Consider the following 19,034-nt stretch of genomic DNA (forward strand, 5'->3'; position numbering starts at 1 on the left):
ATCTGAAGAGGACATGGCCGCCATGGTTGAATCCTGAGACTTCCGTGTCCGCTGTTCCGAGGTAGAGGCTGGAGATAGTTCTGGGCAAGGGGAAGGGCAGGGATGCAGTTCCAATGACAAAGAAATTGACTGTGAGCCTGTAGTGGGCAAGGCCCTCTCCATGGCCTGGAAAGCATGCCCCCCCCCCATAGAGGAATGGGAGTCCGGAATTGAAATAGACTCCTTCGAAACCATCGTCCCATCCTGCACCGAGGTAGCCACCCCAGAACTTACATGTGCTGAAGCCCTGAGAAGTATGGATGGCCCCGACAAGATCGGTATCAAGGCATGATCCCCAGAGCTGACAACAAAGCTCTGACCCTGACAGGTCTCCGGTTCTGACAGAACAGAAGAGCTTAGGGTAGTGATCAATGCCTGAGACAAGGCTCTCACCGGCGCTGATACAGTTAACACCGGGACTGCCAGAACTGGAAACTCCAAATGCTCAGTTGGAGTCAGAGGAGGAACGAGGACCAGGTTAGAGACATATAAAGTTCCAGAGCTAGAAGTGCTAGGAACTGAAGAAGTCGCTAATCCGCTAATCCCCTCTCCTCCAGGAGCTGGTCTACCAGGCCTTAGAACATCGGACTCTGTGAGGCTCTTGGTGGAATGGACCAAATAGACTGACAGGGACTGGGATCTATCCAAGAATGGGCTTGGCAATTGGTCAACAAAGGGGTCTATTTTTGGAGAACACCCTGTGCGGGGCAAATCTTTAAATGAAAACGTCTTCAGTTCCGCAGATCGGTAGAATGGAGAAGGGGGAAAAAGTCTGATCCGAAGTAGTGGATGTCAGGATTGTCGATACAGAGATCGGCACTGATGATGGTAGCTGCTTTCCATTTGGTTCTGCCAAAACTGTGGGAACCGGGGAAGACTTGGTCTTTTTTATAGGTGGTTCCAACAGGACTGTCAGAACAGAGTGGCTACTCTTCTTTGAGCCTTCATGCCTGGAAGAAGGGGAGCTAACATGAGTCTTTAAAGTAACAGATACGGCCTCATCAAAGATAGATTTTATCAAGCCTTTCAAGATGAGCTTATTTTCCCTCTCTACGAGGGCTCAGTGACTAAAGCCATGACAGATGGCAATCTTCTTGAGTGTGCACCAGGCCCAAACAGTAGACACAAGGAATGCCCGTCTGAGTTCGGCAATTTATGATCACACTTCTGGCATCTCTTGAAGCCAGAAGTGCCTTTAGTCTTTTCAGCCATGTCAAAAAGGCACTCTCATGCACACACACAGAGAAGAGAAAGGAAAGTTTTTTTTTTTTTTTTTTTTTAAGAAACAGAAAAATGTGCCAACGATGGTACGAAAGATTTACCATAGTGGTAATAAGATACGGGGAAAGAAAGGTACCAACAATGGCATGGAAGATTACCGTAAAGGTTAAGCAAGGAAGGGAGAATTACCAACAATGGTAAACAGGAGAAAATAAAACTAATCGTGTTAAGGAAAGAGTAGCTGAGTAAGGAATAAGTGTTTGGAGAAGCAACTTACTCAATAAAGAATTTGAAAAAAGTAAATAACATTTACAGTTATAAGAAATGGCTAGCTCAAGTGCCGATAGGAAAGGAACTCGTCTGGCACATAAAGTGGCAAACAAGATCTGAGGTAATCTTGACAGGAGCATTCTGGGTAGAGCTAAGCTAAAGCTTTTGGAAGACATGAGCTGGAATAACGGCCAAGTCGGTTCCGAGATTCAGAACCGAACCCACAGTCAAGGATTAAGTAAAGACTGACAACATCAGATCATAAATTTAGAGAAATATCTAACCATCAAATGAACATTACAATGAAAAGGCACATGTTTTACACAAGAAATCAAAAGCCTGGAGAAACTATAGTAGCATACATTACCGACTTAAGAAATAAAGCAAAACTTGCATACAGTGTCTGCAAGTGCAAATGATGATAGTGTACAACATAAAGCTAACATGAAAAATAAATTTAAACCGAATAGGGCCACAACACCCAACCTTATTCTTAGCTGTCGTAATTGTGGAGACCGTTATGAACCTAAATGAAAAATGTACTTAGCTTCTGGTCAGCAATGTCACATATGTAAAAAGTGGAATAATTTCAAAAGGCTTTGCAAGTCTAAAGTGGCACATACTTTTTTTAAAAGAGAGCTTCTGAAGAAGCAAGTAGATCAGATAGAGAGCTGTGTGCAAACTTTCTATGCTGATAGTGTCTATGTGATTAATGAAACAGTTAACATAGTAGATTATCAGTTGGCAGCCAAGAGTGAAATATTTTGTACTGTTTGGATTAATGGGAAACCTGAAGAGCTTAAAGTAGATACGGGATCCAAGAGCAATGTTACATCAGCACAAATGTTTACCAATATAAAAGATGCTGATAAACTTGATTCAGCAAAGTGTGCAAAACTTGTTGCTTATGGTGGTGAGATTCAAACTGATGGCGCTGTAGGTCTCACATGCCATTCTGCTTGGAACAGCTATGACCTGCAGTTTTACATAGTCAAAAGACGCATGCAGTCATTGTTAGGCCTCAAATGCAGTTTGAGAATGGGACTGATTTCATGTAATAAAGAGGTCCACCATACAAATCTGAACAACCATGACAGTTTTACACAGAATATTTTTATTTATTTATTTAACATTTGTTTACTGGGAAACTCCAACTTGCAAAGAGCCAATTTTCAGTGGAGGCCTGGGAAGAAATGCTTCAAACGCATGTCTTTCTAACATGGGAGGAAACCGGAGTACCCGGAGGAAACCCACATGAATGCAGGAAGGACATGCAGACTGCACACAGAAGGCACCCTAGCCGAGAATCAAACCAGAGTACCTCTTGCTGTGAGGTGACGTTAACCACTGCACCACTGCACCGTCCATTTTTAGTGACTATGCTGATATTCAAACCTCCAGTCACATATTCCATGAAGTTGACCATGAAGTATGCACAGTTGTCAGACCAACAAGGAAGGTCCTGGTAGCAATGCAGAGCAAAGTAAAAGCAAAGCGTGACAAAATAGTGAATTTAGGTGTCCTTTCTCCAGTAAAAGAATTAAATGAATGGGCATCCTCTATGGTTGTAGCTCATAAGAAAAGTTTGGATGATATTCGAATATGTATTGATCCGAAAGATTTAAACAAAGTGCTTAAATGTCCTTATCATCCGATACGCACAGTAGAAGAAGCAGCCGCTCTCATGCCAAATGCCACTGTTTTTTCTGTCTTAAATGAAAAAAGTTCACGTTGGCAAATTTCTCTGGATCACATATCTTTATTGTTAACCACTTTCAGTACACCATTTGGTAGATGCAGACTTTTGAGAATCCCACTTGGGATAAATTCTGCCAATGAAGTAGTTCAACTTGCGATGGAGCAAATTTTTTCAGGTAACCCATGGGCTATTATACCAGATAGCATTATTGTAGAGGCCAACTGCGAAGGCGAACATGACAGAAACCTTAAAAAATTTCTAGATCATGTTCATAAAGTAAATCTTAAACAGAATCCTCAGAAATGTAAATTCAGACTGAAAGAAGTTACTTATGTGGGCCATTTGTTTACTAGCTCTGGTTTACAACCGGATCCATCTAAGCAAGTAGCAATTCTTGAGATGACAGTTACAGAAAATGTCACATCTTTACAACATTTTCTTGGTATGGTCAACTATTTAGATAAGTTCATCCCAGCCCTAAGTGAGCTTTCAGTACCATTAAGAACATTCGATGTTCTGAAACAGAACATTGCCAGTCCACCCACAATGAGATATTATGATGTTCACAAACTTGTAACTCTTTCATATGATGCTTCAAAGTATGGTCTTGGTGCAGTATGTCTCCAAGAAGGCATACCAGTAAGCCTATGCATCCAGAACTTTCATCCAAACTGAAATCCAGTATACACAAATTGAAAAAGAGATTTTGACAGTAGTGTTTGCATGTTCGAAGTTTCATGATTATATTTATGGGAAACTTGTTCAAATAGAGACTGATCACCAGCCTCTAGTGACAGTTCTGAAAAAGCCAATACATACAGCCCTGGCACACTTGCAATGCATGATGATAAAATCGCAAAAGTACAATTCCAATATTGGCTATACAAAAGGCAAATTTCTAAACCTTGCTGATGTTTTGTCAAGAGCACCCAGACAAACAACAGAATAGCATGAAAATGAGAAAGCAGACTTTGAAGTCATGGAAGTCAGAAATTTTCTTCATTACGTCTTCATGAACTCAGAAATCATACAGCTTCACACGCAATTCTCCAGAAGCTGAAACATGTTATCAGTCAATGATAGCCAGCATGACAAACCCGTTTACCACTTGACATACAGAAGTACTTTCCCTACAGAGATGAGCTCATGATGGAAGATAGACTCATCATGAAAGGTCTTAAAGTGGTAATTCCTTTAGCATTACAACAGGAGTATATCAAAATTTTACATCGTGGTCACTCAGGTACTGATTCATCCAAAAGAAGGGCAAGAGGCATTTTGGCCTTCTATGTCAAAAGATACAGATAAGGAAACTCTAGCATGTTCCATTTGCAACAGTACTAAATTGCGTCAACAAAAAGAACCACTTCAGCTAAACCAGATTCCTGAACTACCATAGTCGATGGTTGCTACTGATATTTTCAAATGGAATGGTCCACACTACTTAGTGCTAGTAGACTCTTATTTGAATTGGTTTGAAATTGAACTTCTTCCTAACTTAACATCCAGCACTGTCATTACGAAATTGAAGAGACATTTTTCTGTTCATGGTGATCTGCACAAAGTCTTACCTGACAATGATGCAGTTCAAAAATTTTGCTGAGACTTGGACTTTGGCCATGTTACTAGTAGTCCTGAGTATCCACAGTACAATGGATTAGTTGAGCATGCAGTTCCAAGTGCACAGTACTTGTTGCAGAAATCCAGGAGAGATGGTACCAATGTATTTCTTAACCTACTTAATCTCAGAAACACTCCTTGAGATAATTTGCTTGGTTCACCTGCTCAGAGACTGATGTCCAGACAGACTAGAACAACTTTTCCAATCAGTAAACAATTACCAATTCCAAATGCAAACAATACAGAATGGTCAAGACTCAACTTTTGAAAAAAATGCCAGTCAAAAAGGTTGTACTACTATAAATCCAGCAAACCTCTTAGACCATTAAGACGAGAGATCATGAGAATGCAAACATCTAAAGGATTATGTCTGAGTTTGAATTGTCAAAAACATTTGTGAAGAACCGAGATCTTACATCATACAATCTGATGGAATGAATTTCAGAAAGAATCGAAGACACATACTACCAGTCTCCGAACCAGTGACACAGCAGATTGCCTATGCCAGAGACTATTTCTCAAAGTGACTCTACACTTGTTCGAATTCCAGAGGACAGTGTACTTTCTTCAAGCAATCCTGATGTAATCCCCGAAGTTCCAATTTTAAAAGAACCCCACAGACTGCCCCTGTTGCTAAACCCAGTCAAAGTTTTTATGTGACCAGACTGGGTAGAATTTCCAGACTCATTCCGAGATACAAAGGGACTTGGACTTGAATTAATTTGTTGTTATATGCTGATGTGGTATCTAGCTTGTTAAAAATATCTTGTTCTCCTATTGCACATCGAAAAAATCAAAGAGGAAGGATATAGATCATTGTGTGTATTGTACCTAGTCAGCCACTGTAGCTAGATAGCACATGCATATAAGTTACTGAGCACGTACAAGATCAGTGCCATTTTGTATAGTCAGTCAGAGTGAATGCAGGCATGAATGGAAATGCACATGAAAGTGTGTAGCTGTTCAACAAAAAGCAGTGCAAGTTCCCGACATGACTTCCAGTAACCTTGAGGAAAGTATAAGGCAACTGCACACAGACCTGACTAAAATAAATGAAACATTGATGGAGTGTATCAACTCAAACAATAAAAGGCTGGAAAAAATGGAAGAAGATATTCAGAAAAGGTGATAAAAATGCAAAACTCAGAGGTCAAAATGAAGAAAAGGCTGGCTGAATAGGAAACTGCACAAGAAGAGATGTTTCAAAAAATAATAGAATTAGAGGACAGAACACATAGGGAAAACCTGAGATTTTCTGCTGTACCAGAGAAGCTGGAAGAAACAGACTGTATTAATTTTATTAAAGCACAAATAAACAACTTGACCGGTATGCCACAACAGGACTGTTAATTGAAAGGGCATATCATGTGTATGCTCCAAACCTGGTAATGAGAAAGCAACCTAGACCTTTAATAGTAAAGATGCAATCTTACCAGCAGGTTCATTCTGACAAAACTGTGGCAGAAGGACAAAGTTCTAAAAGTAGGAGACAGCTTAGTGTTTGTGGAGAATGACTACTCATTGTACACCAGGCAGAAGAGGAGTAAATTTATTCCATTATTCAAGAAGCAGGCATGAGATTCAAAATGCTGTACCCAGCTATCTTTAACATATTTTCCCCTAGAGGGGCAAAAATCACTTTTTATATGCTAAGGAAGAAATACAAAAGTTTGTCCAACAAAAAGTGAGCTGTGAAACAGAAGGAGATTCTGCTTCTTGTTCTTTTGGTAATGAACACCACAGAAAGACTGTGCCAGTTAGATCTTTTCCACTGTTTCAATGGAAAATGCTTGAGAGAAGAAAAAAAAATACAAGACTCTACTACAAGAATCAAGAGTACATTGGAAATAAAGCAAAGACAAGATCTGGAAGATGGAGATGAACAGGAATAAAACCAGTAACTTGCAAAATGACAAATGTGGGATTACAAAGAAATAATTATATTTGTGAAACACAACAGAACAAGAAAATCTGGAAATACTGGACTTTTTTGGACTCTGTTAAACTTGTAGGGGACTCAAAAAAACATATGCCCTACTTCATATCATTAATGTTGGGAAAAATACTCAGGAGAGGGGAACAGGATGGAGAAAGTTAACTGTAAGTGAAACAATATTTTCTTAATGGTACTATTTTAATAGAGCATGATTTTCTTTGCATGCTATTAAGTAAAGTTTTCGCAATTATTTTTAAGTGTAACAGGGATACTAATGTAACTAGGCGCTCCTGTTTTTTATTTCTTTTTCCATCTCTCTTTCTCCTTGTTCAGTTTTAAGAAATGTAGGCACTACAATGTAAATAAAAAAAAAGGAAAAATCTAGTTAAAAGCGCATTTCAAAAGAAAAGTTAGTGTGCTTTTTCTCATTCTCACATAGGGGAATGACTGGGTTAAGAGGCCCTTAGCTTAATCCAGTAACACATTTTAAGAGACAGCAAGTAAAAGAAAAAGAATTTTCTTGTAAGATGGGTTGCCAACTGGCTCACAAACTGGACACACACCATCAAAGTGTGTGACTCCATATCAGCTAGCAGATCTGTTCCCAGCGGGGTGCCACAAGGGTCAGTGCTGGGCCCCCTACTGTTTGGCATATACTACTCAGATGTTCATGTCAACACTAAGGGGTTGTGGCTGACCAAGTTTGTAGACAACTGCAAACTAGATGCAATCACCAAATGACGTCAGTATACTCCAGGAGAGTCTCACGCAGACCAATGACTGATGTATTAGTCACGGTCTTAAACTGAATGCAAAGAAATGCATCATCAATTCCTTTGGCACAAACAATGTCTCTTCACACTATCAAATCAAGAAGTGGTAACGGACTTGGGATCACAAATTGACTGCAACCTTAAATTTGACCACCATGTGTCTACTGTAGTAAGGAAGGCTTTCTACATAGCACACTTGATTAGTAAAGGCATTGCCTCAAGAGCAAAAGAGGTTATAACCCCTCTACACTTGGCACTAATCCGGAGCATAATTATTTATAACACCCCATTTGGCATGTAGTGTACAAAGCACCTGCAGCAATTGGAGAGACCTCAAAGGTTTCTAACAAAGAAGCTAAAGGAGCTCCAGCATGAACCTTACACAGACCAACTAATGTCTCTGTGACTGTACTCCATGTTGTATAGACTTCTTAGGTTAGACTTACGCATGGCCTCCAGAGCAATCCAAGACCCAAACCTAATGAACTGGCTGCATATCAGTAAATCAAATGGGACTAGGGCTTCCCATTCCAGGGACCTAAATATGGCCTGCAACTTAAATCTGTCCCTCCACCAAGTCCTATTTATCTCCCACAACTGCCGTGGCTTTGGAAAAGGCTACTAATTCATGTGAAACAGAGCACATTTATGACACTGTTCAAGAGAAAACTGGACAAGTGGATGGGGGCACTGTAAATTCTTACTGGGGATAGCACCCACAACTGTCGTGGACATGGGCAATCATGACTAAATGCAATTTTGGGTACTGACTAGCATTTTCATGGTATTACATTGGGATAAAACGGCTAGGCTTAAAATGACCTCCAGGTCGAAAGCCTAGCAATTTCCTATGATCCTACGATTATAAGTTTTTTTTTCTAGTAAACAAATATATGCTTGACAGTTTTGTGTCTGGTTCTCATGTCTCTAGGAGACAATCTGATAAAGAGGAATGGCTTTAAGAAAATGTTTTCTGAAAGCATTTAAGTGTTTTCCCAGCTGAGAGAACTATAAAGATAAGACAGAGCCAGACAGCATTTAGTAGAAGTACAGGCTGTACCATGAGTCTTAGCATGGATAACCTTCCTTTTAGATTACCGCACGTTTGTGTGTATGGCTGCCAGTTTTGAACATTTGTTCCTATTAGGAGGGCAAAACTTCAACATTTGAAGATGTACATAGTTTTGTGTGTAAGTTAATAGCTTTTGGGGGAGTACTGGAGGTGTGCTTGTTTTTTTTTTTGTTGTTTTAGTGCTTTCAAGATTAACTTGCCATACAGTACATGCATGTAACAAAAAAGTTGGGACTAGACATTTAACAAAAAATGTGTTATAAAAGGTGGGAATAACATTTTTGGCCTTTTTCTTGGCAGGTGGCTGGCCCTCGGGACTGGAGGATTCCACCACAGCACTTTGAGCCAAAAACTTAAGAAACTGGCTCTCCAGGTAAATGGACAAAGAGGAGAGGACTACGGAGGTTCTTAGGCATAAACTCCTAGCAAACAGAACACTGCTTATGATTGTGTGAAGCATCCAAACAAAAAAGGCACTAGTCATAATGGTCTTATGGGGAATCTGCCTTCCATACTGACATTTTCACTTTCTGGATGATATGAACACAACCCCAAACAAAAGCCTTCAGTAACCAGCACAGTAGAATGGCATTCAGACCAATGGATAATAATGGTATTCAGACTGGTGGCAAAGAAGTTCTAATTGTTTGCGTTCATATGTCACGTTTATGCACTATGTCTTGCACATGACATATGGCACCTATAAGAGCTGAAGGCATTGGTATATTGGCTGTATGGTGGGCTATCCTTGGCAGGAGATACCTTAGGTGAAGAATACTGCAACAGTGATATGAAAGGGTATCTTAAGTTATTCTGAATGGAATAGCCACCCTATCCACGTGGAACAGCTTTCACCACATACATCCTTGCTAATAAACTGAGCTTGCCATAAGCAAGAAAAAGAAATGTTCTTTCTGGGCTGCGGCAGTCCTGAAATTTTAGTCCAGTTTGCACAGCTGCCTTTGGCAGCATTCAACAAACTCTGATTGATGACCTCTATATCAGCAGAAATGGTTTTGATCAAATGACCAATACTTTCTTTAAAATGCACACACACTGGGATAATATTTCTCAGACTGGTCAACTTTCCTCAGAAGTTGCTGTCTTACATACATTAGGTGAAACAATGTAATCTATTTGAATTTTTGATGTCTTTACAAAGGAATTCATTCAAGCAAAGGTGCATAACACAGACAACAGATATAAAAAGAAGGCTTACTGGCAAGTATGTGGATGCGCATATATACGCACACTTGTTACTGGACGGTGGCATTTTACAATGATCTTTTTCCATACAGGCTGATTCAGACTCAGTTTTCAACTTAATACACAACAGAAATGTTTAGCATTAATGGAATGCTCTATGGGTGGCACAATGGAGCATAAGTTAGCGCTGCTGCTTCAGAGCTCATCATTCTTCAGTTCAGTTCCTTATTGGTGCATCTCCTATATGGAATCTACATCTCATTCCTATGTCTGTGTGGGTTTTCAGAGGGTGTTCCAGTTTCTTCCCACATCCCAGACGGATGCTCTAATTAAACTAGCAATGTTCCAAACTGGTGTGTCTCATGTAACAGACTGCTTCCAGTATAGGATTAGTTTCTTTGTCTTGTATCCAGTGAGTTTTGGGTAAGGCTCTTGCATCCTCAAGACAATTAAATGGATACAGCAGGTATTGCAGAATGAAAAAATGAAAAGCTTTAACTGAAAATTCAAAAGTATATGAAAATCATGCCCAAAAATATGTGCACAAATATAGAACCTTGTAAGTTACTCAAAAAAAAAATAAATAAAGAATGCTAATACAGTTTTTAGCGTGTGCAGAGTAGATGGACTTGATACATAACTGCCCACTGACAAAAAATGTTGGTTGACAAACAGTTTTAATAATCAAGTATTGACAATGCAATGTATGGGCATCTATCCTATGGACACCAAAGTTGCTAGTTGCAAATTTCACTTTCCTTGGCAAGCAGCAACCTTGGTTGTTTAATGATATCCTAGGCTATTCCATTTCTTGATCCAGTCAACTCTAACTGTTGGAAAAATGGGCACTGACTATTAATACAGTCATAGGGTACACCAACACAATGTAGCGACTGAAAGGATTAGCCCAGTTGAAGCAAAGCCTACAAACAAATGTACTTAGGCGGATCTTTTTACACTGCCAAACTAACCATTTCAGAGTAAATGAAACAGGACATCTTCATTAAACCACATATCAAAAACTAGCGACATTTTACCTTTTGCTTCAATGTGCGACTCTTTGGCATCTGTAACTTTCTTGCCATTTTTACCATTAGGAAAGTATTTTTCAAACCCTAAGGAAACAAAGCAAAGCTTTCACTGAAAAGTGATTAGTTTATGAGGTTTTCATAAAGAAATACAAAACAGATCTGTTTAGGCAGCTGTTGGTTATAAATCTTTCCGGATTCACACCACAGAAGTCAATAACACGATAAAAGGCTTACAAACAGCATGACTGACTAAATTCAACAATACCAATCACTGAAGGTTTAAATCAGCATTCCTTGTGCCCAGCTTCTTTTCCTTCATGTACGTTTCTTTTTTTGCTTCTAATTTCAGTGCAACTTCTTTTTAAAACACTTTTATTTAAGTATCACTTAAGACATATCCCCACATATATTAACAGAAAACAAACCATATCAACATTTCACTTAGGATGTAGTTGCACACACATTAATACTAAAGCATGTTAACATTTTTTCATTTACATGTATTATACATATATTTTCTTTTTTTTTTATGTATACCACCTATGTTTTATTTTTAATACCTGTCATTTAGGCCAACATTACATACATTGCTCCATTCCTGCCATCCCTTAAACCTCACTCCTCCCAAACATAATTCTGCATGTAAATTCCATTTATTTCAATGTAATTTGCTCCGTCCCTTTTCTAAAGTCCCACTTACAGTTCTTTTATCTGCTGTAACTGCTTTTTTGACAACCAATAAAATTAAACTTAACAAGGCCTTACTATGTCTAGGCAATTTAGATCCTGTGCCCCACCTCAAAAGAATAATTTCCTTAGTAACAACCATTTCATCTCCCAATATCTTTGACACAGTACTCTGTGGGGAATTTTTAAAATCTTACTTTACTTGTGCAGCAAATGCCCCAACGGGTAGATGATTTATCACACATAATTTCTCCTTCCTTTTTACCAGCTTCAGGAAGTGTTGTTAATTCGTGGAATATGAGGCAGGATACTTTTATGACAATGGAAATCAGTGTTTTTGTTTTACTGCCTCTTATGTGTCGCGAACGAATCATATGCGAGCAGACATTAATCCAAATACTGCCAAGAATATTAATGAAGGCACTAGTGGACCAGGTGACCCTTCCACACTATCGCAGTCTTCCACAGGGCTTACTGGTGTTTCAGTATTATAGGATTGGCTGAACAAGCATCCGGAAGGTATGAGCAGTTCTGATGATTTAAATTTAGGAGCATCAGCTAATGGAAGTGATATTAATAAGAATTTGAAACTGTTTGACTATAAGTTAGTTAAATATAAGAAATTACAGCTGGAAATCATTTATTTAAAAGAATGTTTACGCAGGCAGCAAATCCCTAAAGGCATGAGAAAGTGATGTTTTCTAACGGCCTTGAGCCTAACTCTCCCTTTTATTTTGAGCTGTTGAAATTGTTTGATAAAGAAGGCTGCGACTTTATAGAAATACTGATCAAGTATTAGTCTAGACTGCTGGACTCACTTGCAGGGGATTTGGATGCCCTCAATAAGTTAATTAGAACTGATGTCGATTTCTTAAGGTATAAATATGAATATAGTAGATTTGAAAACACTGATCAGTATTTGAATAAACTGAGAGAAAATACTTAAAAAAACTTGAAAGGGACAAATGTGATTATGAGAAGTGAGTAGCCTACCCCCAACCCCCACCTTCAGAAATTTGGGGCAATTCGGGTGGTAACAATGAACTAAGAACTACTGATACTAATGTCAGGGAGGACATTAGTATAAATACCCATGAGGACCATCATGATGTCATATTGGAACAACAACTTAGATGCAGTGAATGCTAAGAGAGCAAAGAGGTCAACAGCCAGGGCCTACGCCTAGTAACACTAACAACCAGTCTAATAACCAGGATTTTCATACATCTTCGATGAGACATGAAACTAATATGAGGAGGAAAGGGGTTAAATGGCAGAACCCGCTGCTCCGGGGGTCGTACAATCGTCGCCAGAGATGAGTCCATTCTGGATTTGAAGTCAACAGATAATGTGTACAGATTGTTACTAGTACACAAGGCGACTAAAATTTTCAATTATGCTGATGCTGAAATTATTTTAGCCAATATTCTGGCTAAAGGTTTAACTTTTGTTCCATCAAGGAGAGCAGACCTTGCTAATACTATTTTGGACTTAAAACTGTTCATATGTAAAATGAACTTAACATTATTGTTTGGTTCTGATACTTGTTCTGATGGACAATTCAGAGTTAGTAGTTCATTTAATCCACCACTCCACCTTTTATTAGGTACGTTTGAACATATTTGTGAAATGGACATGAGGTCACTATTGTGTAAATGACGTAAATGTGACGAGATGTATTATTTAAATAAGGATGAATAAGATTTGATTTATTCTTTATGTTGTTCTAATGTAATGGTTATGAAACCTGATAAAGGGGGAGGGCTGGTCTTTATGGATATGGGTGACTATCAGTCTAGGATGTTTAAAATACTGAATATGGACACATATGAGCCTGTGTCGTTGAATGAAGTGAATGGTGCTTATGCCACAATTAAATCTCATATCAATGACTTGCTTATTGATTTCCGTATTGATATAAATTTGTATAATTATTTGAATATGCCTTCACCATTAATCCCAGTTATTTTTGGGATTCCCAAAATCCATAAGGAATTACATGACCCCCCCCCTTTACGATCAACAGTGGATGGAAGAAATTCCATCACTTATGCTCGTGCAATGTTTGTAGATAGTAAGCTGAAAAGATTTCTGGAACATGAACCTCAAATTTGTAAATGTTCATGGTCCTTTCTTATAAAAATTAATGAGCTCGAATTTAAGGCCGAATATAATTTTCTAACTGTTGATGTCAGAGATCTATACACAGTCATCCTCCATGAGTTGAGGATTCAATGGGTAACTTATTTTTTACTAATAGGGGAATTATTAGATTTAATTTTGGCTAAAAACTTCTTATATTTTGAGGGCCAGTATTTCTTACAAAAAAAGAGGGGTTGCTGTGGGTTCACCATGTGGGGTCAGTTTTGCTAACTTTGTCATGGCCATGTGGGAATATGAGTTTTTATTTACGAACCCCATTATTAGAGAGAAGATATTTTTTACACCCGTTACCTGGATGATATTTTTATCATCATAAAGGGTAATGCTGATACAGGTTTAGAATTACTTGAATATTTTAATGATTCTACTGATTTTCTGGAATTTACCTCTGATTATAATTCTAATGTGATTTCATTTTTACATATTGAATTAAGGAAGGACAAGGCAAATTTTAGATGCATCTTGAAGATTCTTAGAAAAAGTACATATTCCAATTCTTTTTTGCATTTTTCTAGCTCCCATCCTTTTCGCCAAAAATGCTCTGTTGTAAAAGTTCAATTGGTCAGAGCAGCTAGGACGGTCAGTTTAGAACAAGATTTTTTTTTAATGAGTGTGACAATTTAAGGTATGTGTTTCTTAAACCAGGGTATCCATCTGTTTTAGTTGATCAATTAATTAGTGAAGTACAAAGTAAGAGATCTACTGGGTTCTTTAAACCAATTTTAAATCATGAGGGCTGGCTGGAAAGCCCTGGAAGGTTTGGTGACCATAGTGTTCAAGAGGGTAATTTATCAACAACTGGCTTTAGTCTGAGTTTTATTACCCCTTTTAGTACTGATGCTATTTACCTTAAGGAAATTTTACATAAAAATTGGAACCTATTGTTGGATGATATTAATTTAAAACAGAAGTTAGGTGATCATCCTAGGGTTGTTTTTAAGAAAGGTACCAATTTAAAAAAAATGTATTTGATTCTAAGAAATTTCCTTTAACTAGATGCCCTGGAATGTATAAGTGCGATGCTTGCTCTTACTGTAAAAATGTTGATGCTGACAATAATTTCACAGTCTGTAATACCAATTATGAGATCAACGGTAGGTTTAACTGTAATTCTAAAGGTGTTGTTTATCTGGCCAAGTGCTTGTTCAGCAAAAGTTTTTATATAGGTAAAACAGAATGCAGATTTAGAGAACGGCTATATGAACATATTTATATTATTAATAAATTGCAAGTTCATAATGCCCTAGCCAGACATATTGTGACCTTCCCAGAACATCATTTTAAATTCAAAGTAATTGAGCAAGTTTTGTCTGATGATACAGGGGGTCCTTGGACTCTCAAACTGGTACACTGTGAACTTAAATGGTAAGTTCGATTAAATGCATATAGCTTTCCTGGGTTGAATGATATATGCTGAATACAGTGCTTATTAAAACTATATCCGCGGTGGTGCAGCGGTAGCACTGTTGCCTCACAGCAAGAGGTTCTCCCATTCGATTCTTGGCTGGACTGCGGGGAGTGCCTTCTGTGTGGAGTCTGCATGTCCTCCCCGCAGTTGGGTGGGTGTTCGAAAGGCATGCGTAAATGGGCGTGCCTTTGTTGAAGGTTGAGCGTCGAGCTGGCACCTTGGCGTTCGTGAAAATCTACTACCAATCATTAGCGGACCGGAGTTCCGCTGTGGCGTCCCCTAATCGGAAAAAGCCGAAAGAAAAACAACAACAACGGTGCTTATTAAAACTGAAGGCACTGGACAGGTAATATTTTTAGTTTTAAGTGTTTATATGTGATGATTTTTACAGCTGTATTTCAATGCAATGTGTTTTTTGTTTTATCATACTATATTGTAGCCAGGAACTTTTATGACTGAATTGATTGTTTATTTAGTTTTACTTCAGTCTTTGAATCACAAGGTGGTGTTGTTTCTAAAGATTTGTTTCAGTGATGTAATTTCCTTTTGGGTCACATGATTTAATGAAGGGTTATTTAAACTGTGTCCTTATCTTTGCTCTTGTTGTCTGAAGATGTTTGCTTTAATAAATATGGACAAAAGCTTTTACATCATTTAAAATTTAGTGTCTGATTCTTGATTTACCCTTCTGCTTCTTCCTAGTACTTGTATTACTAATTCTTAAAATCTGCCAACTCATTACATTCCTAGAAATTATTTTTCCAGTTATCCCTTTCTTCCCTCTCACACCTCCATTTGCAATCTATCTGGGAAAAAAATTATACAAAGTCTGCTTGGGGTAGAAAATACATATTCAAACACTTACAAGCAAAAATCATAAACCTTCTGAACCTTGTTGCATACTTGGGAGACACACACAAGTCCTCCCATTCTTCCCCTGTAAAATGATTTTCCAGTTCCCTTCCCAACCTTTTCTAACTTCTTCTGATTGATTTGTACAATCATCTCACTCTATCACCTTTCCATATCTAGTTATTTGCTCTGAATACCTTGGCTCATTTGCAGTCTTCTCCAGTAAATTCCAACACCATCTTGCCTATTTTCTGTACCCCTACTTGCAGTCATCCCTACTGGTAAAATTAATTTCTCCATTCATGTGTTGGCTTAGTGCTTAGTATATTTTTTTAAACTTTATGAATATAAAATTCTGCATGGTTGTTATTTTTCCTATGGATCTGTGTCCAAAACTTTACTCTTTCCTTATTTCTAGAACACCACCTCTCTTCATTACCTCCTATCCACTTTGAATGATAACTTTGTTTGTGTAATGCATATGAGCCTTAATTGTGTAGCTTTAAAATATTCCTTCAAATCATTTAATCCTAAACCAACTTGTTCTACTGGAAGGATCATGAGTTCCACTTAACTCTTGCCCTTTAACTTCACAGAAAGGCTCATCCAGACTCTGCTACACTTTGCTGTGAAGGAAAGGTTAGTTTGCTGTTATTTTTTGTATTTCTGTATTGCCTTTCTATATTTTGAATACTGTAGTTTGTTTTCTTTACCTTGTGTTTTGCTTGCATTCTGTTTAACAGCATATTAAAACTTCAAAAGAGACCACAGCTCTCTCTGTTCTGAGTCAGGCAGAATTTTTCCCCTCCCTCCCACCCATTTAAGTTGTCTTGTTAAATACCACTGTCTTTCTAGTTGCCCGCCTCTTATGTTAATCTGACCATATATCTCATTTCTCTCTACTTTCACTGGCTTATGTGAGTAATCACAAAACCATCACTTTTGAAATCCCACCCCTTCAATTATTTAAATTTATTGGCCATCCTACAGTATTTCATAGTACCAAAATACAAAAGTAACCACCCCTTTCAGTCCATCTTGCTGTTTTAAAAATAGTAACTCTCCACTAAACCTTAACTTTTTAAACAGGTAAAACTCAAGTTACCTACTTTCATATCTAACTTCTCTAGTGCACACTGCAGAGTGCATTCTTTTCAATCTTACCTTTAAGCATCCCTGTTACTAGCACTTTCTCTAATACCTAAAAAGATCATCTCTACTTGACTCCAAGTAGACTTTTCTCTATCTGTTAAACCTAGCACTTGCTCCTACAGTACTTATTACCTTGATACGGCACTCTTATAGATAGCACCCAAAAAGGCAAACCCCCATTTCTCGGTCACTCACGTCCCCCGGAATCTCTTTTAAAGTTTTTGTCTAGTCCTTCTAGCATGTCAAGGGATCAGTTGCTAGTGTCCTCTCCTGCTCAGCTGGTGAACCTGGGAATATTGAGGCAATGTTACAATTGCCTCATGTACACAGACAACCCTCTCCTCCTCCCACAAAACACAAATACATGCGAGAGATGCAACTATACGGCCAAACTGGAGGCTGAGCTCTCTCAACATAGGACTGGCAAGACCAGTCAGGAGGAGAAGGTTACCACACACACTATAGACCCAGTCTCACATAGTACCATCACAACCTCAAATCATACACATAAACACACAAAGACATACTCAGGCTCTGATCAAAATCTACCAAAACAGCAGAGGCCACCAAAGCAGACACCCAAACAACCACCACCTCAGAACACAACACCTGCAACACATAGACCTCACAGTCAGAGTGTCAAACAGTCACAGCCCTTAAGGCCAAACACAATGCCAGACACACTAGTCATTGGTGACTCCATAGTCAGACACACTGGCGTCCCGCTCACCAGACTGAGTAAGGAGAAGGTCACAGTAAGCTGCCTGTCGGGCTAGAATCCGCCACATAACGCAAGCACTCAGGTCTCTCAACAGCAGGTACAAATATGACTCAGTCATTGTCCACGCTGGTGTAAACGACCTGAGACGTACCTCCTTGGACTACATGAAAAGAGACATTGAGGAGCTCTCTGATTATGTAGCCCAGGCAGGTATGACCCTGACCTTGAGCAGTATCCTACCTTCACCAAGAATGATGCCACAATACAGAGATAAGATGATCAGCTTTAACAATTGGCTTAAACTCTGGTGTCATTCAAAGGGGATCCAATGTCTGTCTGCCTGGGATGACATGCTGGACAAGCCACGCTGCCGCAAGGGACGGCTTGCACCTGTCACCCTGGGATTCCGGATATTGGCAAAGGCTCTTGCCACCCCATAGTGCCTTTTTAGGCAAGGCTCAAATTCTAAACCTACCACCCTAGAACACAAAAAGGAAAAAACTAAGGGTAATGCTGCTCAATGCCAGAAGTCTAAATCTCAAAATGCACGCACTCGAGGCCCTTCTCAGTATGGAGAACATCGATGTCTGTGCAGTGACAGAAACCTGGTTCAAGGCTCCTGAGAGCACCCCAGCACTATCAGGTTTTACCTCTTATCATGCGTTCCGGCCCCAAAATCCGGACAATACCAAGAAAGGAGGGGTATCCATATTCATCAAAGACACCCACACCTCAAGACTGGTGGCAACGCACGATGCATCGGAGACCATCCAGGTGCAATTAACCATAGGCAAGACTGCTCTGCAAATTGTAGCATGTTACAGGCCACCCTCACAAACTCAGGAACCTCACATGGCCTTCCTGAAAACACTAGAGGATAAATGTATCACCAAACACCATCATACTAGGTGACTTCAATTACCCTAATATAGACTGGGAACACTACTCAAGCCCAAACACCCTAGCCCAAAAGTTCCTGGAATTCATAAACTCAAATGCCATGGAACAACTAGTCACCATCCCCACAAGAGGAGAAAACATACTTGATCTCATCATCACGAACATGGGAGCACAATGTTCAACACCGGAAGTATACCCCTCACTGGTGAGATCAGATCACAAACTAATCTCGCTGGAGGTCCTCATCCCACCCCACCTGAAATAAAAAGACCACAGTAAAGAAC

General features: G+C 39.0%; 1 protein-coding gene across 2 annotated transcripts in view; it reads right to left on the minus strand.

Annotated features, from left to right (window-relative positions):
- AFG3L2 (AFG3 like matrix AAA peptidase subunit 2) overlaps positions 1 to 19,034 on the minus strand; it is a 1,447,137-nt gene that overhangs the window by 1,192,235 nt on the left and 235,868 nt on the right. Inside the window, exon 3 of one of the 2 annotated variants that reach the window (XM_044067171.1) lies at positions 10,874 to 10,951. In XM_044067171.1, coding sequence (XP_043923106.1) covers positions 10,874 to 10,951 — 78 coding nt within the window. Of the gene's footprint in view, positions 1 to 10,873; positions 10,952 to 19,034 lie in introns of those variants that run through there. The other variant, XM_044067172.1, reaches the window with a different exon arrangement.

The sequence above is a fragment of the Protopterus annectens genome, chromosome 3.part1 (genome assembly GCF_019279795.1).
Source record: "Protopterus annectens isolate FY-2018-M chromosome 3.part1, PAN1.0, whole genome shotgun sequence".
NCBI lineage: Eukaryota > Metazoa > Chordata > Ceratodontiformes > Protopteridae > Protopterus > Protopterus annectens.